The 25,207-nt window shown below is 53.2% G+C and overlaps 2 protein-coding genes across 2 annotated transcripts; both read left to right on the forward strand.

Annotated features, from left to right (window-relative positions):
- Positions 1 to 184: 184 nt before the first annotated feature.
- Positions 185 to 10,699, forward strand: ARHGDIA (Rho GDP dissociation inhibitor alpha). Its single transcript, XM_052807942.1, has 6 exons — positions 185 to 313; positions 6,877 to 7,086; positions 7,493 to 7,576; positions 8,177 to 8,253; positions 8,433 to 8,496; positions 8,975 to 10,699. The coding sequence occupies exons 2-6, from the start codon at positions 6,897 to 6,899 to the stop codon at positions 9,172 to 9,174; spliced, it is 615 nt and encodes a 204-aa protein (XP_052663902.1). The 5' UTR covers positions 185 to 313; positions 6,877 to 6,896; the 3' UTR covers positions 9,175 to 10,699.
- A 3,586-nt stretch (positions 10,700 to 14,285) lies between these two features.
- Positions 14,286 to 24,129, forward strand: P4HB (prolyl 4-hydroxylase subunit beta). The gene is made up of 11 exons (XM_052808311.1): positions 14,286 to 14,600; positions 14,994 to 15,200; positions 16,023 to 16,156; positions 16,378 to 16,515; positions 19,491 to 19,595; positions 19,880 to 20,005; positions 20,441 to 20,641; positions 21,314 to 21,434; positions 21,663 to 21,844; positions 22,295 to 22,381; positions 23,041 to 24,129. Exons 1-11 carry the CDS (start codon positions 14,312 to 14,314, stop codon positions 23,122 to 23,124), a joined length of 1,674 nt encoding a protein of 557 aa, XP_052664271.1. The 5' UTR covers positions 14,286 to 14,311; the 3' UTR covers positions 23,125 to 24,129.
- The last annotated feature ends 1,078 nt before the right edge of the window (positions 24,130 to 25,207 follow it).

Genomic DNA, 25,207 nt, shown 5'->3' on the forward strand with positions numbered 1-25,207 from the left:
GCCCCGCCCCGCCCCGCCCCGCCCCGCCCGGCCCGGCCCGGCCCGGCCCGGCCCGCGCGCGCTTTCCCGCGCCCCGCCCCGCGGCGCTCTACCCCTCCGCCCCAACTCTATCGTTCATCCCGCCAGCGCGCGCGTGCCCCGCCCCCCCGCCTTTGGGCCAATCAGCGCGCCGGGTCGCGGCCGGAAATGAGGCGCGGGGCTCAGCCTCGTATAACGGGAAGTGACGGGCGTGTCCCGGAAGTGCGGGGGCGCGCGGGCGGCTGGGCGGATCCCGGCGGCGTTGTCACCGCAGCGCGGAGAGCGAGCAGGGCCGGTAGGGCGGGGCCGGGCCGCGGCGGGGCGGGGGAGCGGCGGGGACCGGGCCGCGGCGGCGGGCGGCTCCCTGGGGGCGGCGGGGGGGGGGGATCAGGTCGCGGGGCCGCGCTTCCGCCCCGCCGGGGCCTGGCCGGGCTCGGCCGCACCGCTGCCCCGCTGGCTCCGGGGCGCGGCCGAGGTGCGGGAGCGTGGGCCCCGAGTGCCCTCGCACGGCCCGCTGAGGGCCCGGGGGAAGCCGCCGTCCCCGGCCGGCACCGTCCCGGAGCGGAGCTCTCGCGGCACCGAGGCCCGCGGTTAGGGCGAAACACGGGCGGTTCGGGTCGGCTCGTGCTCCCCGGAGGAGCCGGGGCTGCTCCGAGCCCTCCCCTCGGGTTTCTCTCGTTGCCTGGGCCGCGGTGAAAGGAACTCCTGGTGAAAGGAGTCCTCTTGGCCTCCCAGGGCGCTGGGGGCTGCAAGCGCTCTCGTTTGTCTCAAACAGATTTTCCATAAATGGTTCCTAGTTACGAAATGAGGAACTTGGAAGCAACTTCCTCGGAGTGGATTTCCTTCCGTGTTAGAGTAATTAAAGAGCCCATCTTATCCCCCTTAATGCTGTCGGCAGGGTGCACGTTACAGCGGCAGGGGCAACGTGCATAAAGGCTGCAGCTTGGCTCCTGCAGGCTATGGTATCGGTTCTCCTCCTTCCTTTACAGCCCTGCCGGAAGGATGGCGATGTCTTCCCTGGCTCCACAGCTCTTTGCAACAAGTCTGAAAGTCCTAACTTCCTTTTCTTAAGCTGCTAAGAACTCCTAGTCACGCGAAGTGGCTACATTGCTGCCTTGAGGGTTTCAGCTCTAGTCCAGAGTGCTTTGCTGCTCTGGTTGTCCAAGCGTTCTTCCAGTGCGGGTATTCTTCTCCTGTAAGTGCTGAGCAGAGACAGTTTCATTGTAGTGTTCCACTGTGGGGACAAGTGGCGATGCGTACGGATGGGTCACGCTCTTGGGGGTGTCCGTAGCTGCATTGCCGGGGTCACCGCACAGACGGCGGTTGCAGCCAGACTGCAGCCCGTTTACCCACATAACTTGTTTGCATCCTGGGTGTAGGACTGCGAGAGTTTTTTAAACTTCTGAAGTTGTGAGCGTATGGAACTGTCTGCTCACGCCTTTGGTTTTGCTCTTGACAGGTAATGCCTTGTAGGTGAACTGCAGGCCAGGGTTATGACACAAGGAAAAAAAAAAAAAAAATCCTACATCTCCAAACTGCTGAGTCCCTGAAAGGCACCGGACTGTTTCCAGAGTCCTTCATCCCCAGAGCTGTGAGCCAGTGGCAGGGATCAGGCGAGACGAGAGTTCTCTGGGACGCTCTTACAAAGCAACCAGTGCAGTGGCATTATCATTATCGGGATGTCCCCTTGCTTCCGAATTACTGAGTGGTGTCAGAGGGCAGCGCTCGGCCTCCGGAAGTGTCAGTGAGTCACCAGTTCCTCCTTTGCTGCTGATGTGCCCACCCGCTCCCCTGCTGCTGCCCTGGGAACTGTCTGAGCCCCGTTTATTTCTGATTCAGCCTCCTGAGCTGCCATTGTATGTGCAGAGCAGCAGCACAGCTTGAGCCGGTTTAAGCAGTTCTGGCTCCCTGTTCTTACAGTGTAGCAGTGTTTGTAGCTGCATAGTGAATCGGATCAGCGAACTGATCTGGCTCGAAAATAGCCCTGCAGAAACGGTTATTAACTGGATCAAATTCCAACCGAGTTTGCCCTGTGGCTGCACAAGCCTTCCCTTGCGCCATGAGGGAAGAAGGAAGGGTGGGGACTGCTCGAATTGGCACTGCTGCGTGTCCATGGCTGCACTGTGGTCTAATGGACGTCTGAAGCCAATTAGCTCATCATAGTTAGCTCTGGCTAACTCTGGTTTTGCTAGTGCCGTGGGATCTTGATCCCGGGGTATGAAGAAGTTGCTGTTTACCGCTGTCTGCCTGAAAACAAATAGGGTCATGTTCCTAGCAGCTTTTCTGTCTGGCAGAAGGTGGAGCTCTTGCATTCACTGCTGCTAGCTCCTCGGTCCTGCGCGAAAAATGCTGAGAATCCAGGAGAAGCTGCTGACTTGAGGAAGCAATGATGGCAGCTGAGTGCAAATTCCCAGGTGGGAAGCGATTCAGCCTCCTGCTGTCTTCTGCAGGCTTCTGTGACCTGCAAGGATCTGAGAAGCACCCAGGGCTGCTTCCCTAGATGTCTCTCCACGGCCGAGGAGCCCGCCTCCTGTAATTTGCTTGTGAGGACTGGGAGTCCCCTTCCCTGCCAGCCGTGGCAGAGCTGACAGTGGGTCTGTGCCTCTTGTAGAGCAGCAGGCCTCTCAGAAGCCGCAGAGGCACTAGCTCTAGCGTTCTGCAACTCGGCTGAGTCTTAAGAGCCAGAGAGCCACTGTGCGGAGGTGCTGAGCAGGGCACCCGAGCATCTCCTGAGTGTTAAAAGGAGCTGAAGAGGAATTTCCTTCCAAACACCTCAGAGCAATGCCTGAGGTTTGAGGTCTTGAGCTCCTGCAAGGCAGCTGTGCTCAGCTGCAGGTCAGCAGTGTAGCGGGAAGGCTTTCATTAAGGAGCTGAGCCCTTTGAAGGACTGTCTTGCAGGTCCCTTCTCCTCTGTGTATTGGTGCGTGCTTGCTGCAGGTCTTGGCATGGCATAGATGGGATACACAAGTGCAGTTCTCTCCTGGCAGTTCCCATGCAATCAAGTCCCTTGGCTTCACATTGTCTGGCAATGTCATGGCTGGTCTTTCACATGCCTAGAAAAGCTCTGGTTTACTAATCCTGAGCTGTAACAAATGCTTTGTCTGAGAAGTCTGAAGGGTGAGGTTGAGGCCCTCATAAAAGTTTTGATGCCATGAGGAGTCTCCTTCCTCTCTGGCTGCATGTTTGGAGAAGTAGCCGAGGCGCTGTGACCCATGGTGATGAAATGCAGTACTCTGTGTGGAAGGGGGTGGCTGGCCGGCCACAGCCTGGCCCCTGCCGGCTCTGTCGCAGAGTGCGTCGACCCTTGCATCCAGCTGGGGTGGAGGAGCCCGCTCCTCTCGGGAGTGCTGCAGCAGTGGCTTTGGTGCAGCCTGGTCAGAGATGTTCTTCTGACTGCTGCTCCTGGGGAAGCCTGTTGGAAGAGAGGAAGTGGTATTTCTCCAGGGCTTCCTCAGAGAGCTGAACCCTGGCCTGGCCTGAGCTGCTGGTTGGAGCAGTGCTTTGTGTTGGTCTGAGGAGCCGTTTTTGGTGTCTGGTGGGCTTCTGTTGTTTTAGAGATCCTGTGAGGACTGGGGTGGTTCTTGATTAATCCGTGTGGTGGTGTGCATGTTTGTTTCTTTAGCCCTGGATCACAGGGTTAAGACTAGAGGCATAGGAACACAACCGAAGAGCTGGGGATTTGCTTTTTCATTTTGGTTTTTTTTTCTTCCATGCCTTCTACGGCATGGTTGTTGCTAAATATCTGTTTGTGGGAAGGGTTACCCTGACAGAGTTGATGAAGATTGAGCACTGTTGATGTGTGGGAGGAAACTGTTGCCCCGTCTGTTACATCTAGAGGTTGGTTATCGATGGCTCTATACGTGGGTGAGACCAAACTAATGCATTTCTTAACTGATCAGGATAGGATACCTGATCCTGGAAATCAGCTGCTATTTCAGCTGCTAGAAATCAGTACTGTTTAACGCTAAGGCTGTTCATGTGCAGAGTGCAGCGATCTTCCAGACCTGACCCTGCTGTCCGGAGCTGCGCTGTGGTTGGCACATGCTCTGTTCACCTTGCAGTGCTGATCCTTCGCTGCATGCACAGTGCTGGCTTCAGCGAGCTTTGTTTGCTCGAGGAGAGGCTGTGCTACAGCTCCTGTGGCCTGTCACTTGCAGGTGCTGATGAGGCCATTTGTTAGAAGTTTTGTCTCTGCTTGGTCTGAAAATTGGAAGGTGGTATACACCTATGGATGCTAATGCCGTGGAAAGGGACCTGGCACCGTCAGGGATGTGCACGTGGATGGATACTGGTGGATCGTCTGCCACGTGGGTATCTGTTTGTTATATTCAGGCTTTCAAAGAGGGCTCAATCACAGGGAGTTTGGGAGTCAACAGAAGTCAGTGACTTGGGACTTTAGTTCTTTAAAGCTTTCACTGGAAGTCCGTCACTTCCATTTCCTGAAAGCTACAGGCGTCTTAGGAGGGAGGTCCAGGAGTTCTTCAGCATAGGGAGAGATAATGACCTGTAGTGCCTGGGAGGTGAAATCTAGCCCAGAGGCGAGGCAGAGGACTGCAATAAGGGGATCAAGCAGTAGAACGGATGCTTGAGTGAGTGTTTGCTCAACACTTCTGAGAGTCTGCAAGGCTGGAAGCTTTTTTGGTCAGGAGCACAAAGGAAGTGACTGGGTTTGATACGGAGATACCAGGGTGAGATCTAGTCAGTTGTTCATGTATGACATGAGATTAAATGGCCTTTTGAATACAAATTTCCACGACATTCAGTGCCAGGATATTGGAGGATGCCATGCAGAAGGGCCAGCTGTTTGTTGTAAAGTGTAGGGGTCAGTACCAGCAGTTGTTGGGAGTAGTAAGCGCGAAGGTACAACGGGACAAACTCCCCTGCGCAGACACACTTGTGCCACGCAGGGCCAAAGCCCTTGTAATAACCCCAAAGTATCACATCATCCTCCCACCTTTGTCTGGTGATAAATCTTAGTCAAGCTTTAATACCCAGAAACACCAGTTGCATCCATTGCAAGTACCCTACCCCCAGGACACCCTGAGAGCCATGCCAGCCTCTCCGGGGAAGCGCTGCCAGCCCAGGACAAGCCAGCACGTCTGTTCCCAGGTTTGATAGCGGGCCAGGAGTGGGTCCCCACCGGGGGCCTGGCTGCAGCTCCACCTCAGCACCGGCTCATTGGGAGCCGGGGCCAGCGCCTCACCCGAGAGTCCTGGCAGCAGGTGTGCTGGTCAGCGGTTCTCCTTCCCCCTTCCTTTTCTCTCTCCTCTGTGCATTTGCTGATAGGTCTGCTGTAGTCTTCTCTTGTGGTGGAGATGTGCAAAATTTCATTTTGTGTGTCTAATCTGTCTCCTTTGCCCTGTTCCCCAATAAAACATTCATAATATTTATGGCTAAAAATATTAGTGGAGCCCAGGTGGTACCTCTGCTGTTCTGCTGTTACACCCTTGCCAAGCTTGAACTGGATGTGGAGTCAGACTGGCTCCAGCATCTGCAGAACTTGCCTTGTGTCACTATAAAATGTGCTCTATAAACCGTGTGTGGTTAGTGTCAGCGCTGAGGTCTTTCTTTCCCCCTCTGGGTGGCACGTTGGGTAGAAATGGAATAACTGAACTGTGTGCTATTACATCAGCTAGCTCGAAGACAAAAAGAATGGATGATGGTTAGCTTATTTAGCGTAACCTGTATGAGAAGCTTTAGGTGCTTGTAGATAATAATTAAGCCTGTATTTAAGTACATTGTGTGTGTTTGTTGTACTTGTAGCAAATGTAGTAGTTCTTGATTTATTTGGAAACTAGATCCCAGAGCAGTGAATGCAGTTCCGCAGTCTGCTGTGAGTCGTGCGTGCTAGCACAGAGCTGCAGGCGGGAATATTGAACAGGATGTGGGAGTGCCAGATAATGACAGAAAAACTTGGATCCACCAGCAGATAATTTGTGAAAGATTTTGCTTGTACAAAAAGCCTTTCAAAAGCTGTCACTGAAAGAGTTTTTCGAGTCTTTGGAGAGTCCAAGTTGATATTTGCTGTTGGATGACCCTTAGGACAGCACGCTCTGTGGAACATCAGGAATTACTGAGGATGTCATGGGCTTTTACTGAGGTTTTTAATGGGGTGTTGGCATCACCTTTCACCAGCCCTCTGTGCAGCTGGGTGTTTCCTGGTTAGTCTTGGCCAGCCGAGCCAAACTCTGCACATGCTTTTAATCCATTATCTGTTTCACTGGCCGTGTGTGACACAGATCTTTGAAAAAGACTGAGCATGAGATCAGCTGAGCCAGGTGTCTCCTTTCACTCCTCTGAGGCACCCAGCACTTGGCGCAGAGCAGATTAATCTGATTGAGTTACAAACTGTGAGATCTAGATTGCAGCAGAGGCTCCTGGCATTTGTGCCAGTGGTGGGGCAGAGGCCTATTCTTAGCTGGAATCGTGTGTTGTAGAGAGCAGAACTGAACTGGGTTTATTCTGGGCTCAGGTTTATTATGAGTGAAAGCCTCACCTGGCTGATCTTGTGGAAGAGAGCGTTTTCTCTACGGCTTTGGATATTTACCTGTTCCAGCTTATGAGTAAAGCACTGAGGTTCAATTTTTCCTTTCTTGCGTGGGCCTCCATGGGCTGAGTATGAGACCTGGCCTATGGAGGGGTCTGCAGGGTCTGCGGGCTCTGCACCCTTGGCAGGGTTGTGTCCCCTGAAGACCCCTGAGGACAGCCCGTGAAGGGCCCACGTGAGAGAGGGAGCCTGTGGAGTCACGGCGGAGCAGTTCTGGGGAAGCCTGGTTGGTGCTGATGGGCTGAGGTGCTGTGCAGGACCCATGCTGGTGGAGTAGGTAGATGCAGTTACACTTCTCCTCCCCACTTCAGTGTAACTCGTGTGTGTGAGGATGGCAGAGCAGGAGCCAACGGCAGAGCAGCTGGCCCAGATTGCAGCTGAAAATGAGGAGGACGAACACTCTGTCAACTATAAGCCACCTGCCCAGAAGAGCATCCAGGAGATCCAGGAGCTGGACAAGGATGATGAGAGCCTGCGCAAGTACAAGGAGGCACTGCTTGGTGCTGTCACCGTGACTGCAGGTGAGCCCTAGGACGTGACTATGCCTCAACCAAGCCAGAGCTCCATCAGTCACCTCCAGCCTCATCCCTGCTCCTGCCTGGGAGCTGTTCTCCTCCCAGCTCTTTGCGTTTCGGCCGGAGCACAGCCAGGAGCATAAAGCCCTGTTTCTGCACTCCCCTGGGCTGATCTCTGGCCCTTGGAATAAGGCACAGGGACTGAGGGGTGGCATGCTCTGCCTTTAGAGGGGGATGCTCTTGGGGAGACTGTGGGCTGGGCCTGACACAGCGGGGAGCCCATACCTTCACTGAGGGGGATGTTGTTCTCGCTGGTTTTCTTGCTCTTTCAAGAAGTGCCCTGGAAGGAAAAGGAGTTGTGTTGGTTGGTGTCAGGGATGGGTGTTTAACAGCCTTTTTGCTTGTTTTCTAGATCCCAATGCTCCAAACGTGGTGGTGACCAAGCTGACTTTGGTCTGCGCTACTGCTCCTGGCCCTCTGGAGCTGGACCTGACAGGTGAGCTTCCTGCCCTTCTCCCAGGTCAAAGCTGGCTTGGTGTGGAGCCTGGCAGAAGGCCGCGCAGGAGCACGGCTGGTGTGGTGGCCAAGCCCTCCTATGTCTGAAATGCCCCTGTGCTGGATGCAGGGTAAGGTGCCTGGGCCCCCAGAGGGTTCTGTGCTCTGAGCCCGGCAGCTGCGTCCCCCGTCGCAGCAGAAGGCCCTTCTGCTTCCACTCCCTTGCCAGCCCTAGCTTTTTAGAGGTGTGAGCTGCCGGCTGGGGGAGCCAGCTGTCCTCCAGCCTGCGCAGCGACGCGAATGGCAGCTTCGAGATGGTGACAGCCTCGGAGCAAACATCTACAAAGGAACATTCTTGAATCAACTGCATTGCTGCACTGCAGTGTCCTTTGGCAGGGCATCGCTCGCCCACCTCGGGTAGCGTGGGCAGTGCAGCAAGGAGGGTCCTGTCATGCAAAAACAAAAGGATGAACTGTGCTGTCCAGGCAGTAAGGGTCATCCCCTGCTACTGCAGATACTGTCCTGATCACCTCTTGCGACTTAAATTCACCCCAGAGCACTATACAAAGGGAGTCTGAGCAACCCTATCCCTTCTTTGTAGGTGACCTGGAGAGCTTCAAGAAGCAAGCGTTTGTGCTGAAGGAGGGTGTGGAATACCGGATAAAAATCTCCTTTAGGGTAAGAATTCAGATCTGAAAGCTGAAGAACGAGTGGAACACCAGACTGCTGCAGTCCCAGCATAGGGCGTGCCTGAGTCCCGAAAAGTGGTGTGGTGGAGGAAATTGTCTGCTACTGTGGGTGGGCTGGGCAGTGTGTCTCGGAGATGTCTTCTACAGTCCTTGCTTGTCTCCCTGCAGGTTAACAGGGAGATTGTGTCAGGGTTGAAGTACATTCAGCACACGTTCCGGAAAGGCGTGAAAAGTAAGTGCTTCTCTGTGACTGGGGTGCTGCTTTGTGTGAGGGCTTTCTGCTCTTTCCACTGCGGTGATGGGGGCTCGCCTGCTGGCGCCCCAACAGCTCATAATGGCAAGAGACGGTCTTCAGTCGTCTCTGTGCCGCTGAGCCTGTGGTGATGTGTGAAGGCTCCTGGGTCTGCTGCAGGGTGGCAGCCTGCAGTCCTGGCTGCGCCTGCACCTCTGGGCTTGACGTGTAATCCCTGCCAGAGTGTGGCGGTGAACAGGTCACTGCTGACAGCGGTGCTAGTGTGGGGGGAACACTCCCGGCAGGAGGAGCTGTTCCTGGAGTGAACAGAGCTGTTAATGCAGGTGACATTCTTGTTCTCACAGCTCCTCTGTGGATTGTTGTAGCAGGAACAGACCTTTCGTTTGCTTTATAGCCTTGCCCCAAATGCAGGGGAGGCTCTTAAACAGCCTCCACGCACCTCTTTTTCTCCTTCTAGTTGACAAGACCGAATACATGGTTGGGAGCTATGGCCCCCGAGCAGAGGAGTACGAGTTTCTGACCCCCATGGAAGAAGCCCCTAAGGGCATGCTGGCCCGGGGCAGCTACAACATCAAATCCAAGTTCACAGATGATGATAAGACTGACCACCTGTCCTGGGAGTGGAACCTGACCATCAAGAAGGATTGGAAGGACTAGCCCTTCCCAAGGCCAAACCCCAGAGAGCGTGAATCAGACAGTGGCTACCGTAGAAATCCCCCCCTGTACCAAAGTGCTGACATTGGAACCCTCTTACCCTTCACCCCCTGTTATAATTTGACCAGAGAGCTCAGTTGTGTAATGTGCCCCCTCCCCAGAGAATCGCTGAGTGCATTGACCAAATCGTGCTGTCTGCATCTGGTCTCCAGCTGCCCATCCCAGGGCCATGCTGTCCCAGCGCAGAGGTGGGAGTGCTTGCTCCCTCACCAGGCCCTTTGCTGCTTCTCACCTGCCTGTATTCGGGTAGGTGCTGAAGGGGAGAGACTCCTATGTTCTGTGTAGGATCCTCTGCTTGGCTTTCCTGTGCACAGCTCAGGGTAGCTACTGCCTCCAAGTAGCTGAAGAACTTTGATGCCAGGCAGCTATTGAATCCGTTTGTTGGCTAAAATCATGTCCGGGCTGCCCCTTCCACCCCATCAGTGTCCTGGGAACGCTGGCAGCTTCATTTGTGGATGTTCCCTGTAACCATGATGCCTTAATGTGTAACATGTATCCTCTAGGGAGGGGGCCCTGCCCTTGTTACACTTTTTAAATGCCACCCACCCTCCCCCTGTTTGTTGGCATGGCACTCATCTTGGTCACGCCCCTCATGGGTTATTAGGAAAGATTCACAACTTCCCGCTTTGCTGCTGGTCCGTTCTTCACCCGAGACGGGACATCTCCAGAGGGGAGGGTGGTGTGATATCCTGGGTGACGCCTGGCCACCCCTCCCGGTGTCCAGAGAGCTGGCCTGGCAGGACCCCTGGCCCTGTTTGCGTAGAGCTCCGAACTCTCTGGCAGCCTCAGAGCCTCCGAGGCATAGAGGGGGTTGCAAGGCAGGTGGGTGCGGGAGTCACCAGTGTTGCCATCACCTCACACTTCTCATTGCAGCCAAGGTAGCTGCAAAGCACTGAAATTCCAGGACAGCACCTGCCCTCCTGGCTGTTTTGGGCTGAGGATGGACTAGTCTGTTTCTGCAGCTGCTCTCCTGATGCGATCAACAAAGAGCTTGCAATGGACAAGCATTCAGAAGCGGTTAATGCCTTATGTATCTGTTCTGCCTTTAAAATCTGTGCCTGGCCTGTCAGTATTTATTGCCTTGACACTCGACTCCCCTGCCCCGTGCCCGTAGCAGACCCCTGCAGCACGCCAGCCTGCCACCCACGGCTGCACTGACACGGCGTTCGGGGCGCAGGAGCCCTCGGGGGCCCGTGAACCCCTGAGGGCTGGGCAGGCACGTTCCAGCTCCACAGCCCTCTTATTTGGATCCTACCACGTTGAGGTCGTATTAGAACTGGGACCAAGTACATGTGGCTTTCTCGTAGCTACGTCTTTGCCTCTAACTCTCCCTTGCCCTGCCCCTAGAGAGATTTTTGTTAATTTGATTTGGTGCATATTGTATGTAAATCCTAGACCCGGGTTAACAGGTTTGGAATCATCGTCTGCTTCTCCTTTTATGACAGTTAAATAAAATCTTTGAACTGACTGTCTGCTGTCTGTTCTGCTTCTGTTCTGGAACTTCCTGGTTCTGGGTCTTTGGCAGGAAGTGGCAGAACTTCTGTTCCACAGGTGATTTCTGCAAACACCTGGGGTGGGAGAAGACCAGAATCCCTGGGCCTGCTGAAACGGGGGATCTGGGACAGCCCTTGCCAGAGGAGAAAAGGCAAGAGGCCCTCATTGCAGTGTGTCCTTTGCTGCTCTCGGGGTTTGTCTTCAAGATCTGTCCCTCGCTGTTCACTCTGTTCTGAGTGCCCTGCAGTACGAGGGATGAGAAGGGTGTGGGGAAGTGAAAATGGCGGGTCTCGGAGGTAGTGAAGTTGGGGGTGGGGGGTGTCTCCTCACAGCTGAGGAGCAGGTGGGTTCTGAGCCTCTGGCCTGCCTGCGTTGTGCCTACTCCAGTTGCAAGTATGAAGTGAAATTCCTGCACAGCCAGAAGAATGAGGGAGGCAGAGGCAGAACAGAATCCAGGAGAGGCGATGTGTGATAAGAGCCTGCGGATGTTTACAGAGCATGTGGCATGTTTGTGTTAAGGATAAGAAAAGTGTCGCCGGGAAAAGCTCTTCACAGAATCTACAGCACTAGAGAAGCTGTAGAGGAGATGGCTCGGCCCTGCTCGTGGTCTAGAAGACTTACGATGGTAAAGGAGAACTTGGAATACAAGAGGGAAACTACTGAGCTAACAGCACAGGCCCCCTTTCTCCTTGGATCCAGGAAAGCTGCTGCGCTTCCAGATGCCACAGCTAAAGGAAACGATGCAACTCTGAAACTGCAAGAAAGTGCAAGGGCTGAAGTGAAGCACCCTCAGCCAGGCAGGAGCCGCCTGCCCGCCCCGGTGAGGAGCAGGCGTGTGGCCGGCGCCTGCCAGAGCCCGCTCCAGAAGGCACACTTCACTTGTGCTGCTCCCTGCTGTAAGCTGCGCCCAGCCGCCTGCCCCTGCGGCGCGGGGACGGGAAGGGCAGCGCAAGAGCAGGAGCTCGGAGCAGGCGTCACCCTCTGTCATGTCGGTTAGAGCGAGCCCAGACGTGCTGATAAAGTGAACAAAGGTCCTCCTTGTGCTGGCCCCCAACAGCCGCTCTGTGGGCAGTTAGTGTCGGGGTGAGATCCTGTCTGATGCAATCTCCAGCTCTTTGGCAAGTCTTGCCAAACTCTGGACGTTGGTGTTTCTGTTAGATCGTTCATGCGATGGTGGGATGCCCAGGGAGGGGCACGCAGGATGGCTGCAACTTGCTGTAACTCCAGGGACTGAAGGGGCTGCAGTGGTGATTCACTGCCCGTGTTTTCTCCTGAACATGGTCCCGGCTGCAGGTTAACAGGCTGGGCTCTCCCACCTGGCAGCTGAGCCCAGGAGCACACACAGGCACCAGCAGCCCAAGGGATGCGCGGTTCTGGTCATGGGCTGGGCAGGACACGGTGGCAGCATGGGCCGGATGATTCTCACTACTTGTGGCTTCCAAGGAAAAGCCTCAGCCCCTTCTGGGAGATGCACCTCATGAACCCTGGGCCAAAGCTTGCCCAAGAGTGGTCTGGGCTGCTTTTCTAGTCAGGTGCCTGTTCGTGCTGCAGCAGCTCAGTCTGACGCAGCAGCTGCCTCGAAGCGGCAGAACTGCAGCTCCGCGAGCATGGCAGCTTTCACCTGCGTCTGCCAAAAAGCAGCCAGGGAGAACTGAGGCCAAGGGGGAAGGGAGAACTTGTGAATTAATGTCTTGCAGTGCTGGAGAGCCCTGGGTGCGGGCCTGGGCCGGCTGGTAGGTGTAGAAGTGACACACCGTCCCAGCAGGGAGCAAGACACCAGAGGCGACGTGCTGCCGCCATAGCATGCAGGCGGTGCCCTATCTGTGCAGCTTTTCTTTGGCGCACTGCCACGCAGGGATATTTAAAGAAAAAAAGAAGAGAACCATACTCTGTTCACAGGGTGCTGGAAGGCAGGCACAAGGACACCACACTCAGCGGTGGCAGGATCTCCAGCCAGCAACAAAAACGAGAACAAGAGTGTTGCGGCACCTGCAAGGCGTGGGTGAGCATTGCCTGCCTCACCAGAGGTGCTGAGCACACATACTGGTGGCCCAGCACTGCGCTGGGCCCCGCTGCCCCTGCTGATGCGTGGCGCACTCACTGTTTCGCTCAGTGCAGCTGCGCCGCCAAAAATCTCACTGGACTCCTTCTGGGCCCAAGAAAGGTGTCCAGTTCTGCACCCAGCAAAAGCTCCTGAATGGACAACTGCTCCTCACAGCACTCACAGAACAGGTTATCTGTGGAGAACTGGTGGGGCACCTCGCTCAGAACACCACTGGCCTGGGCACTGGGCTCAGCCCCTGCAGGGGGAAGCAGGAGGAGAGCAAAGAGCGGCGGCTCTGCTTTGCAGGCAGCCACTGAGCTGGCAAATCAGCAGGGTGCAGCCAGGGAGCCTGGACAGAGCCTGTCCCCGCTCCAGCACTTATCAGCCGGGCAGCCTGCGTGTACAACAGGTGCGCGTAGCAACCCCGCCGGTACCCCGGCACTGGCAGGGCGAACACCGCAGCCAAAGGCCAGCTGCTCTCTGCCCGGCAACGCAGGGGCTCCCCTTCCCCAGCCGAGCTCCAGGAGCAACTGGGACCCAACGACCGATTCTTGCGCTGCATCAGGAGATGCCAGAGCAAAGCAGGGAGAGTCGTGTGACGGGGTTTTCTCCTGCCACGGTCACAGGACTCATCTCTCGTGGGTCCCTTAACAGCTACCACACGGAACTACCTGTCTGAACGAGAGCCTTCTCGTGACAGGCTCCTGCTTGGTCTGGGAGGGGGACGACACACAAGGTGCCCCCGTGCCCTGCCTTGAGCACGCCATCGCACGGCTGTCTCCTCTGTAAGGGACAGCGTGTGCCGAGTCCGAGAACCCCCACCAGGCTCCAGCGGGACCCGAACGCTGCGCCAAGCTCCCACCATTCCCCGCTGTCCCATCTCCGGGGCCGGCGAGGCTGCAGCGAAACTTAACATGGCCTCCCTGCGCCACAGCGGTGCCCTATGCCAGACAGGGGCCTGGTCCAGGGAGGGGAGCTCGGGGCCGTGGATAACGGGGCAGCGCCGCTGCCGTGACACCGAGCGACTGCTGCCCCGCACCCACCGCACGCTCCCACGGTGCGGGCCCGGGCCCGGGCCCAGGGCCAGCCCTGAGCGCTGGCCGGTGCCCGGGGGGGCCGATAACGGGGCCGGGGCCTCGCCCCGACCTCCGCCCGGCGGCCTCGCGCGCCGTGACGTGTCCCGCAACGTCACGTGCCCCGCGGACTTTTCCCTCCGCCCGCGGCGGAAGAGCCCCTTTCCCCTTCCGGGCCGGGTCAAAGGGCGGCGGACGCGGCCCAGTCAGAATCCACCACGCGCGCCTGGCCGCGCGCACGCGCAGTGCCCGCCCGCCGGGGCCGCCCGAGTGCCACGTTCGAGGGCAGGCGGCCGCGCGAGGCGGCGGCGCTGACCAATCGCGGGCGACGCTGCGGGGAAAGGGGCCAATGGCGGCCCGCGGGAGGGGAGCGAGGCCGGCGGCCAACCCGCGGCGGCGGGCGGAGGGCGGTGCCCGGCCCGCCGGCGAATAGGAGCCGCGCGGCTGCCCGGACGGCGGGCCCGAGCCAATGGCCGGCGGCGGCGGTGCGGAGCGGCGCGGCCAATGGGGGCGCGGCGGCGGCCGGGGGAGGCGGGTTTATAAGCGGAGGCGGCGCCGCGGCCGCACGCCCGGCCCGGCCCGTCCCGACCCGCCGCCATCAGCGTCCATGGCGGGGCTCAGCGCGATCGCGGCGCTGCTCTGCCTCCTCCTGCCGCCATCCGCCGCGGCCCTGGAGGAGGAGGACGGCGTCCTGGTGCTGCGCGCCACCTCCTTCGAGGAGGCGCTGGCGGCGCACCGCTACCTGCTCGTCGAGTTCTGTGAGCGGGGCTGGGACCGGGACCGGGGCCGGGTGGGGGGGCCGCGCCGCGGGAGCGCTGGGCCGGGAGGAGCGGGCGGGCGGGGGCCGGGAGGGGAAGGGGAAGGGGGCGGAGCGGGGTGGAGGTGCTGAGGGATCGGGCTGCCCCGGTCCGGGGGCGGCGGCGGGGGGGGGCCGCTGCCGGTGGCTGTGCGGGGCTGTGCTCGGCCGGAAGGCCGCCGAGGCTCTGGAGGTGGGGGGGGAGGAAGGAGGGGCTGCCGGGCTCGGGGTGCGGGTTCCGCGCCGCCCTCGGCCCTGCCCCGTGCCGGCTGGCGGGGCTCCCTGAGCCCGGGGGGTCTGCGGGAGCGTCGTGCCCGGGAGCGGGGGGGGCTCCGGCTGATGCCCCGTCCCGCAGACGCCCCGTGGTGCGGGCACTGCAAAGCCCTGGCGCCCGAGTACGTGAAGGCGGCGGCAAAGCTGAAGGCGGAGGGCTCAGAGATCCGGCTGGCCAAGGTGGACGCCACAGAGGAGTCTGAGCTGGCACAGCAGTTCGGCGTGCGTGGCTACCCCACCATCAAGTTCTTCAGGAACGGTGACAAGGCCGCTCCCAAGGAGTACACAGGTGAGCCGGGGTGGCTGGCCCCACCACCCAGGTGCAGAGGGCAACGACGTGGCAGCGGGTCCTTGCACCTGGTCCTTGTGCTCCTGCGTGTGCTGGTGCGGCTGGACAAGGTCCACTGTGACAGCGACCCAGGGAGCGGAGCGAGAGGGGGAGCGGCACTGCAGCGGGTGTGCTCCGGAGGGCTGTTGTGCCTGGGGTGTCGAGGAATGGGTTGGCCTTCAGCAGGCTTTCTCACCTAAAGCTGGGGAAAGCCCTGATATGAGCCGAAGCCCATGGAATTGTTTTTGCGTAGGAAAGCAAAGCAATCCAAGCTTGATGTGTTGCTGGGCTTGACTCGAGCAATGTAGTGCCCAGAATTGAAAAAATGCTTGGGCGGTTGGGTAAAGAGGCAAACACAAGGTGTAAGACAGAGCTGCGAGGAAGACCAAGACAAGCAGAATTCAGCTAAACCAAGCCACACTGTGCTGGATGCTGGGGGTAACATCCAGAATACCAATTTTGAAAGGAAAAGGTGATACATTTGCATGAAAAATGTTAGTATTTTAGAGAAGTGCTGTATTGCTTCTCCAAGTTTAAGAACGTGCTTGGGCTAGAAGCAAGAGAAGGATGGATTCCCGGGAGCCCCTTGTACCTTGACTTAACAATTAGGGATTAGCTTAATTACACTAGGAGTGAAAGGAAAAGAGTTGTGTAAACGATATCTTGATTCTTCCCGACCTCTTGGCCAGCTGTTGAACAGTCTATCTCAAAGCTTAGGGGTTTTGTGTTCTTAAACTTAGTCGGGGGAAAAAGTGAATTGATGTTCTTATCTTTCTGGTGTAGCTGGCAGAGAAGCAGATGACATTGTCAGCTGGCTGAAGAAGCGCACTGGCCCAGCTGCAGCTACCTTGATGGACACTGCTGCAGCAGAGACGTTAGTGGATTCCAGTGAAGTCGTTGTGATTGGTTTCTTCAAGGTAGAGTTTGTGCTTCTGTTTGAGAAGCTCTTGCTTATGTCTAGGGCCTTCCCTGCTTTCTGCCCCATGGGGCCCTGACAGCTGGGGAAGGCTCTCTGTAAGTTGTGAAACACTTGCTGTCCTGCCTTACTTGCTCTTCCAGTTCTCTGGCTGGTAAGCCCTGGGATGTTTATGCTTCAGTTTGATGTGTCCCATGTGAGACACCTTTCTCTGTTCTCCAGGATTTGACATCAGAGCCTGCAAAGGAGTTCTTGTTGGCAGCGGAAGCCGTGGATGACATTCCTTTTGGGATTTCCTCCAGTGCTGATGTCTTCACCAAGTACCAGCTTAGCAAGGATGGCGTGGTCCTCTTCAAGAAGGTACTGGTTGGTGCAAAGCATGAGCACCACACTTGAGTCTTCTGCCTCTTCTTACCTCTTCTCTAATTAGTCAGATTCAAATGAGGGCAGCCCTGGACAAAACAGCAAAAGATCCTGTGCTGTCAATCTGACTGTTCCCAAGCCTCAGAGCCTGGGGGGGAGAAGAGCGGAGCCCACAGCCACTTTGTGGGGTGGCAGAGCCCCGGGTCCCTTTGCAGGGCACAGCTGGCAGCAGAGGGGCCTGCAGTCGGCAGAGGGCAGCCTCGATGGTCTCCTGACCTGGTCCTGCCCTCCCGAAGCTGCTGAGCATTGGGTCCAAGCTGTTGCTTCACTCACTTCCCTCTTTCTCAGATATCTGGCTGCAGTGCAGTAATGGTCAGCACAATGGTTGTAACTAGTGAGGCCTCCTGTGCCCCTCCCTGAAATATGAAGGTCTTAAACAGAACGGTAGCCAAGTTCTTGATGGTTTGCCATGATGCTCTGTGATTGATTATGGCTTAGCCAAGTTGCTTTTAAACATACTCAGTATTGACTTCTGCTGCAGTCAGTCGATGGCTGTGTCCAAGAATTGTTCTGTCTCTCACACTGCTGTGGGTTCCGCGGCATAATGATTCCCGTGAAGTTCCTAAGAGGATTTGCAGTTCCAGCTGACAAGGCTGGGGCTGTTGGATTATGTGCAGAGGGATGCTATCTAAAGAATCAGAAATAAACTTACTGATGCCTTTTGCTATTAAAATCCAAGTCACTGAGATGAAATTCTAGGTTTGAGAAGACAAGCAGAGGTTCCTTAGACTTGGTGGTACTGCCTGTATGGGTGTGGTGAGGCAGGAGAAAGCCATTTTTGGTTCAGACTTATTAAATCAGTCATCAGTCTGACCAATTTGACAGGCTAAAGAGTTGAATGAATTCTTAGTTCATTCTCTTCTTTGTTCAGCTAAAGTAGTATATTTTATTCCACTATGCCTCTGAATTTGTAGTTATTTTTATGGTGCTAGAAGGCTGTAGACTGAAATTCTCAGTCAGAGGTCCCTTGGATCAGTATGGCTGAGGGTGCAAGTAAATTATCTGGCTAATGTGTTCAGAATGCTAGGGTTTTGCAACTAGAAAAGTTGGGGTGGGTGAAGGGAGCAGCATTTTGTTCTTGGCTGACTTACTACCTGTATCTTGCTCTTCTTGTGTGTATAGCTTTCTGTATGTAATCTTTCTGTATGCTTTATTCATGGCTAATGCTAGGCTGAAATAGCTGTTTGCAGGGGTTCGTGTCCTTTGGCAAACACTGAAGTCCAAATAGAAATGCTTCTCTAAAACTGCCTCTTTGGGGCTGTGGAGAGTACCAGCATTGGGTCTGAGCAGGCAACATATGAGAATGCTCTGAAGGGGCTAGGTTACAGCTAGGACTTCCAGCACTGACAAGTTATTACCCTGGGTTTTATTGAGTTATCTGTATGTTTTCTCATGTTTAGTTCTCTGTGGAATGGACTTGTGTTGATTTGATCTGATGTACTATACTCTAACCCTTAAGTCCTGTGAGCTCTGTTGGGATTTCTTCCACTTCTGAAGAACTGGGGCAATGGCAGGACCAGTCTTTAACAGTAAAGGAATTTTCAAGCTATTTTCCGTAAGTGTAGTGAGCTTGGGTACATCTGGAATGAAAAGCAATCCTGCACCTGGCAGCTTCTGTTAGGTGTGTTAGGAGTGGGAGGAACCTTGGTCTGAAAGGCAGTTCATGAGCCACTGGAGGGCTGGGATGCTGCAGAAGTGCTCTGCTCTGCATGGAAGAAAGAAGGTGAGATGCTTTTCAGCCTGTGAATCCTGCTGCCTCCTTGGTCCTGTTTCAGTGCAATGTTGTGGTAGTGTCGTGAGAGCTCTTGAATATGTCCACCCCAAACCAAGGTGAAAATGAGCAGCAATGGTAACCAAATACGAGGGCATAAGAACCAGATGGTTTATTTTACCAAGAGTTATGTTTTTGGACTTTGGCTCAGCTTCCTGCAGTTAGTTGGGCCTAAACTGAGAGGGTTTGTTGGCTAGTCATTCTCATCTTATCCTTTGTGCAAGTTGTCCAGACTTGCAAAGACCCTCAAACAACTGTTCTGAAGGTGCTGCGGTGATGTTCAATACTCTTTAAAGTATGTACAAAGTTAACTTCCAATGTTAAGCGTTTTGCTCAGGTTTTCAGCTGAGACTGGTATGCTTCCTCTAACAGAAGGTTATTTGAGTCCACTCTCTGGCTTCTGCCAGTAACTCGAGCGTTGCCCTGCCATGGGACTGCTGTGTTATCCTGCACATCCTCTCTTTAACCTTGATGGTCCTCTACAGCTGTTCCCTTTCCTGGCTGCCAGAGAGGTTTCTGAGAATCCTGGTCAGGGATACAGGTGATGTCCTAATATAAAAAGGGATCTGGCACCTCTAGTGCGACGTGCGTGTTAAACACGTGCTGTTGTCTCTAACAACAGAGACTGAAACAACCCCACAGAGCTGAGTAAATTACTATTTACTTGCAGTGCATAGTGGGCTTTGCTGTCAGACTTCTTTCATAGCACTGTCTGGTTGAAGTGCTTGTGTCAGTTCTGACATTGCTCATTCTTGCGGAGCAGAAAGCTGCCTGTGCCCTGGTAGATTCTCACTGGTCTGCCTAATGCCTTCTACAAAGCTGTGTGGCAGCTGTTAAAAGTCCTCGTTCGTGACCTGTTTCACAAATTGTTTCATGATAGTGCAGAACAATGCCAAGATCTAAGTTGACTGTCTTGTTGCTGCTCGGGGGTGATTTAAGGCTTTGCTTGCCAGGAAGATGAACACCTTGATCCAGATTTTATGTGAACATGTGGTGACCTTGTTGAGATGGAAGTCTGCTCTGAATAAGTGCAGCTGAGATCCATTGGAGCAGGGACTCTGGTGTGAATGCATCTTATTTCTTGAAGGAGATTTGTATGGGAAATGGAAGTGTTCTAATGCAAGAATATCTGGTTTTGCAGTTTGATGAAGGCCGTAACAACTTTGAAGGGGATCTCACAAAAGATAATTTACTGAACTTCATCAAGTCTAATGCATTGCCTCTGGTCATAGAGTTCACTGAACAGGTAGGTCTTTAGATAATTGGTAAGGCTTCTTCCTGTAGCTACTGCATGAATATAACAAAGCTTGAATTGTAGGTTGCATGGTCATGTTTTATCTTGGGGCTGACACCTGTTTGGGGTTATGGGGAAGTGTGAAGAACACAAGGGAAAGGAGGCATAAACTTGCCATTCAAAGCAGTCCTGTAGTGTTGGAAGCTCCTGTGGTCTAGTCAGAATAGCAGAGCCAAGCTAGTCTTGACACTGATTTACCTCTCTTCCAAAAGTAAAGTTTATTTTCTACTCCTCAGACTGCTCCTAAAATCTTTGGAGGAGAGATCAAGACCCATATACTGCTGTTCCTACCAAAAAGTGTGTCTGACTATCAAGAGAAACTGGACAACTTCAAGAGTGCAGCTGGAAACTTCAAAGGGAAGGTGAGATGGATTTCTTGGATTATGAATTCACTGACTACCTCCTGCAGACAAGTGTAGCACTGTCTGTCTATATCCACTTAACAGCTGTGGAGGAGGACTTGAAGCTAGCACTCTCTCTACCTGTCTCTCTTGATAATAGGTGACTGAGTCACTTACTGGCTTGCAAAACTGTTGAAGGAGTAGCAGTTAATTCCTGACTTTCCTTCTTGCAGATGTAAATCTGACTCTGCCTTAACATCAGTGCCAGGTCTGTGCGCATGCTGTTTGAACTGTTGCGGCTCCAGCATTTGTGCTCTGACAGGGTGCCCTCTTAATGGGCTTGGAGAAGGAAGAGGGGCCAGTTCAGCTACTGCCCATGCAAGTGTGTGTGTAAAGTATCGATAGCCAAGAGGCACTCATCTTCACCATACTGCTTTTGATTTTTTTCTTCCAAAGATCCTCTTCATCTTCATAGACAGTGACCACAGTGACAACCAGAGGATTTTGGAGTTTTTTGGCCTAAAGAAAGAAGAATGTCCAGCTGTACGTCTGATCACGCTGGAGGAAGAAATGACCAAATACAAACCTGAATCAGATGACCTCACAGCAGACAAGATCAAAGAGTTCTGTAATAAGTTCCTGGAGGGCAAGATCAAGGTAATAAAGATAAATGCTGCTGGTGGTAAACCTACTGATTAAGCAAGCGTGAAAAAATCCTCCTTGTGAGGAGTTGTGTGAGTCATCTGGAGAAAATCCTTCCAACTAATGTACAGAGAATCTAGTGGGCTTTGTGCTGAGAAACAGAAGGCAAAACTACTGGGGCATGAAGACTGTAAGAAAGCAAGCTATGTACTGGCACCTGAGTACAATAAGAGCCTGCTCTTTCTGCTGCTTATGGGTAACTGTGCTGTTTATCCAGTTGCTCCTTCTGCCAGCAATCTGTGGAAGGTGTGAACTTGTGTGGCACAGTTTAAAGAGCTTTCAGCTCTAATCTGCTGGAGGTAGCCAGATGCAGCTTATTCCAGTAGTGACTGTTTAGCTAAACTCAGTCCTGTGGGAATGATACTGTCAGCAATATTGTTTCCTTCCTACAGAGCTCAATTGCAGTTCTCTCTGCACAAGAGCACCTGTTATTCCTATTTGTTCTGGGTGGGAAGGAGACTTTCTGTAAGCAGAAGAGGAAGTGACTGATTCATCTGATTGCTCACAGCCTATGATTGAGGCACTGAGGGGGGTGGTTAAATTTGGGTTTCCAGGATATGTGATTGCATGTACATTCCAAGCAGCTGTGTAGCAAACTGTATCTCTGAATTTCCCTTCTTATTCCAGCCCCACTTGATGAGTCAAGATCTTCCTGAAGACTGGGACAAGCAGCCTGTCAAAGTTCTAGTTGGGAAGAACTTTGAAGAAGTTGCTTTTGATGAGAATAAGAATGTCTTTGTAGAGTTCTGTAAGTATCTTTCAACAGCTGATTCCAAGTAACTGGCATGAAAGGAGTGCCAGAATACGGCATGACTAGGATTAGGGAGAAAGCATCTTAACAGAATCTAAGCCACAGAGTTGAAAAGATACATTGGTTGAAAAGATGCTTGTGAACTGTCTGGTGTGGGGTCTGAGGAGGAGTGGTGGTGGTAACTTGTTAGGTTGTTGGTGCTAGCCATGTTTTTGTAATTAACAGATGCCCCCTGGTGTGGTCACTGTAAGCAGCTGGCTCCTATCTGGGACAAGCTGGGAGAGACCTACAGGGACCATGAGAACATTGTCATTGCCAAGATGGATTCGACAGCCAATGAAGTAGAGGCAGTGAAAATCCACAGCTTCCCCACACTCAAGTTCTTCCCTGCAGGCTCTGGCAGAAATGTAAGGCAGCAGCTGACCTTTATGCAGATCACCTAACAAGGGAGCACTAGAAATGCTTAGTTGCCTGCTGCTTGAGTTCTGTTTTGGACATGTTCTTTGGGAGGGCTCTCCATTCTGTAGGGATGGAACACATCAAGTCTACAGGACATCCGAGACCCTTTGTGGGGGGCTGGGCTGTAGGAAAGAGTTTGGTGGGGGTGGGAAGTGGGAATGGGGAAAAGAGGGAGCATAGCAGAGGACAGTGCTCATCTGCAGGCTATTCTTTCCTCGCAGTGATCTCTGAAGTCTAGTGGCTGAGCTGTTTTCCTTCGTCTCATATGGGTGAAGGTGAATTTTTAAATTCCCTTTTGCTTGGCATGTTAACTGTTGCTCAGAAAGAGAATTCTCCTTTCCAGGGGTGTGGTTCTGTAGGTGCCCATAACCATTATCTTGATGTTTTTTCCTGTGTAGGTAATTGACTATAATGGGGAGAGGACACTAGAAGGCTTCAAAAAATTCTTGGAGAGCGGAGGTCAGGATGGGGCAGCAGCTGATGATGTAAGTAATATTAATATGGTACTCTGGGCCTTCAGAATGTGGAGCATGGGTCAGATCTGGTGCTATGCTTGAATCCTCAGTCCTAAATAAGATCCTGGATTGTTATGTGGCAGGAAAGGATACTGTTGGTGAACAAAAGTACCCACATCACAAAATGTGATCTATTCAGTTGCAGCTTGGCTGGCCATTGGCCTGTAATGGACTCCTTTTATTGACAACACTTCAGTTGGGTGTGAAATAAATGTTCTTGGGAGGCTTAAGCACAAATGCATGGAAACTGTTGATGATATAACCTCTAAACGTGCACGTGGTGGTCTGGTGGTTGTGCAAACTGCTGGAGTACTTAGAGTGCTTGTTTTTTATTGAGAACTCCTGCTCAGCACCTGGAATGTGAGCATTGTGATGGGCATTACATATGCAGTATATCTAGTTGGAAGCTCCTCACCTGCTGGGGTGGAGGGTGTTACAGGTGCAGGTACCGCCTTCCAGGGGTTTTTCTAATCCTTAAGGTCCCAAATTCAGAGCTCTTGGTAGAAGTCTCTGGATCTTTTGTTAACATGGCAGCAGAGAATAGTGAACAGATTAGCAATGCTGTTCTGTGCTTGGTTTTGGATCTGCCTAATGTGCCAGAAGCCAGCAGCTGTCTTTAACCCATACAGGATCTGGAGGACCTGGAGACAGATGAAGAAACAGACCTTGAGGAAGGTGATGATGAGCAGAAAATCCAAAAGGATGAATTGTAAAGAGAAGACTGATCTACATCACCCAAAAAATCAGACACTAAATTGGCTGCTGTTATGCAGTCCAGTGAGTCAGAAACCCATTAAGATTTAAAGCAGAAGGTGAATGACTGGAAATCCAGGGATTGGCTTTTAAAGTAACACTTTACCCTCACTTGTCTGTACACTTGACTATCTTTTCTTTCTTTTTGCTTCAGAAGGGATCTGTCACTAGGTAGCCAGCCCAGCCAGCTGGGCTTTTTTTTTTTATTGTGATGTACTTTTTTTGTACACAGCTTTTGTTTGAAGTATTCTGTTCTTCTGGGTAGAAGCAGATTGTGAAGTGGTAGCATGAGTTCAATGGCCCAACATTCTGGAGCCTTGCCACTAACATCTTCTGAGAAAGCTTTTTTTTTTTTGTTTGTTTGTTTTCCTTTTTTTTTTTTATTTTAAAACTAAAGCCCATAATTGATTTCTGCACCTGGCAGGGTCCTAATGGTCTCAGCTGTTCTTCTCTGGAAATCAGCCTTCAGTATATGTAGGGGAAGAGGCAGTAGGCTGATGGCATCATCCTGGTGAAAGGTGTATGTGAAGGTGCTTCTCTTCATGCTGGCCAGATGTTTCCTTTCCCCTCTGCTTTAAGACACTTGGAGATGACTATTCCAAACACCTGGAAGGGTGGAATACTGGGTGCACTGGCTGTGGCAGGCTCTGAGGGTGGAGGTGTTCACTGGCTCACCAGCTTAGACAAGACCTAGCTGTGTTGCCATCCTTTCGATCAAATGCAAGACTGTTTTGCAGTCACTTTCCATGCATTATTTTGAATGGGTTGACCAGGCAGGTGGGTGGTGTGGGAGGGCCTGATAAAATAGATCAAACAGGACACTTGCAATTACTGGGTTTTGGGGAGGAACTTGAACAGGGGAGTGCCTCAAAGGCCTGAGCTGCATCAGGCTGGTTCTTAGCATTCCGCTACAATAACATTGGAACTGAATTTGTTGGCCAAATAAAGTTGAGATTTTAATACTACTCTGTCTCTGTCTTTATCAGAATATAGAATGAATAAATTTGAACCTGAGCTGAAAGAGGATCAGACTTCTAGGGTGATTCTCAAGGGGCTCTGCCAAAATAGTGTGTGTTTGTCAGCTTTCTCAAACTTTCACTAAATTCCACTTTCTTGAGAGAAACTATTCTTTTTGAATGCTTCCAGTTTTGCAGGTGGCTTCTGGTACCTTAACCTGAAGAAATTTGTTTTGTGTAATCTATAAAGGAAAAGAACTTCAGGATGACCATGTCATGTCCAGATTAAATCAGCTTGGGCAGGCAGACAACTAACAGCTGTTAGCAGTGAGTGGGTGTTGGCCTGGGCTCTGAGAATAAGTGGCTCAGCTTGCCAGCTGGCTTGAGGTGAGAGGACCTCACTGCTCTTGAGCAGTTAACCAAGGAATTTGCCTACAGGGAAACCTGGGGCTGCCTGTAGCGCGGCTAGTCAGGCTCACATGATCCAGTGAGCTACATTGCTATTTCCAAACCAGTCACTTACTGCTGAAAATATTTTCGTAAGAAAATATGCTATAAATGTCACATGGGAGGGCGTCGTGAAGCTAGAGGGCAACTCGGAAGGCTACTGGTGCCTGTCACTGAACATGGGTGCACTGGGGTGGTAGAACAGGAGTGTTGTACAACACTTGTCTGCAGCACCAGCTCCAGCTTCCTCCTGTGGTTGCCCTGGGAACAGAGCCCCTGCCGAGTCCTGGCATGGTCTACACAAACCTTCGGTGCAGCAGCACCTCAGCTGGGGCTGAACAGGCAATTGCTGACTGTAGGATCAGAAAATGGTGTTTGCTACTGCCTGTTCTGTTCATAATCAGTTGTGTTGTGTTTGTGACTGTTACCTGCAGTTAATGTGGAGAAGGATCTTAGAAGATGCCTCCCTCCAGGGCTGTGACCTCACACATCTGAAGGCAGGCAGCGGACTTGCTCTTAGTGTAGCCCAGTGTCCATTGCTGTACCCCAACAGAGCAGGCAGTGCTAGCGGCCAGTGTTGGGGCTGGTTAGTGGTAGTTGCCTTGTGTTTTGGGGTGGGGAGGAAGAGAGTGCTGCTAGT

This window comes from Harpia harpyja, chromosome 14, assembly GCF_026419915.1.
Source record: "Harpia harpyja isolate bHarHar1 chromosome 14, bHarHar1 primary haplotype, whole genome shotgun sequence".
Classification (NCBI taxonomy): Eukaryota; Metazoa; Chordata; class Aves; order Accipitriformes; family Accipitridae; genus Harpia; species Harpia harpyja.

Coding starts and splice junctions, on each gene's coding strand:
- ARHGDIA (XM_052807942.1), top strand. CDS start 6,897: ATGGCAGAGCAGGAGCCAACGGCAGAGCAGCTGGCCCAGATTGCAGCT. Junction 7,577..8,176: donor TCTGGAGCTGGACCTGACAG/GTGAGCTTCCTG, acceptor CCTTCTTTGTAG/GTGACCTGGAGAGCTTCAAG. Junction 8,254..8,432: donor GGATAAAAATCTCCTTTAGG/GTAAGAATTCAG, acceptor GTCTCCCTGCAG/GTTAACAGGGAGATTGTGTC.
- P4HB (XM_052808311.1), top strand. CDS start 14,312: ATGGCCGGCGGCGGCGGTGCGGAGCGGCGCGGCCAATGGGGGCGCGGC. Junction 15,201..16,022: donor CGCTCCCAAGGAGTACACAG/GTGAGCCGGGGT, acceptor TTTCTGGTGTAG/CTGGCAGAGAAGCAGATGAC. Junction 16,516..19,490: donor GCGTGGTCCTCTTCAAGAAG/GTACTGGTTGGT, acceptor CTGGTTTTGCAG/TTTGATGAAGGCCGTAACAA.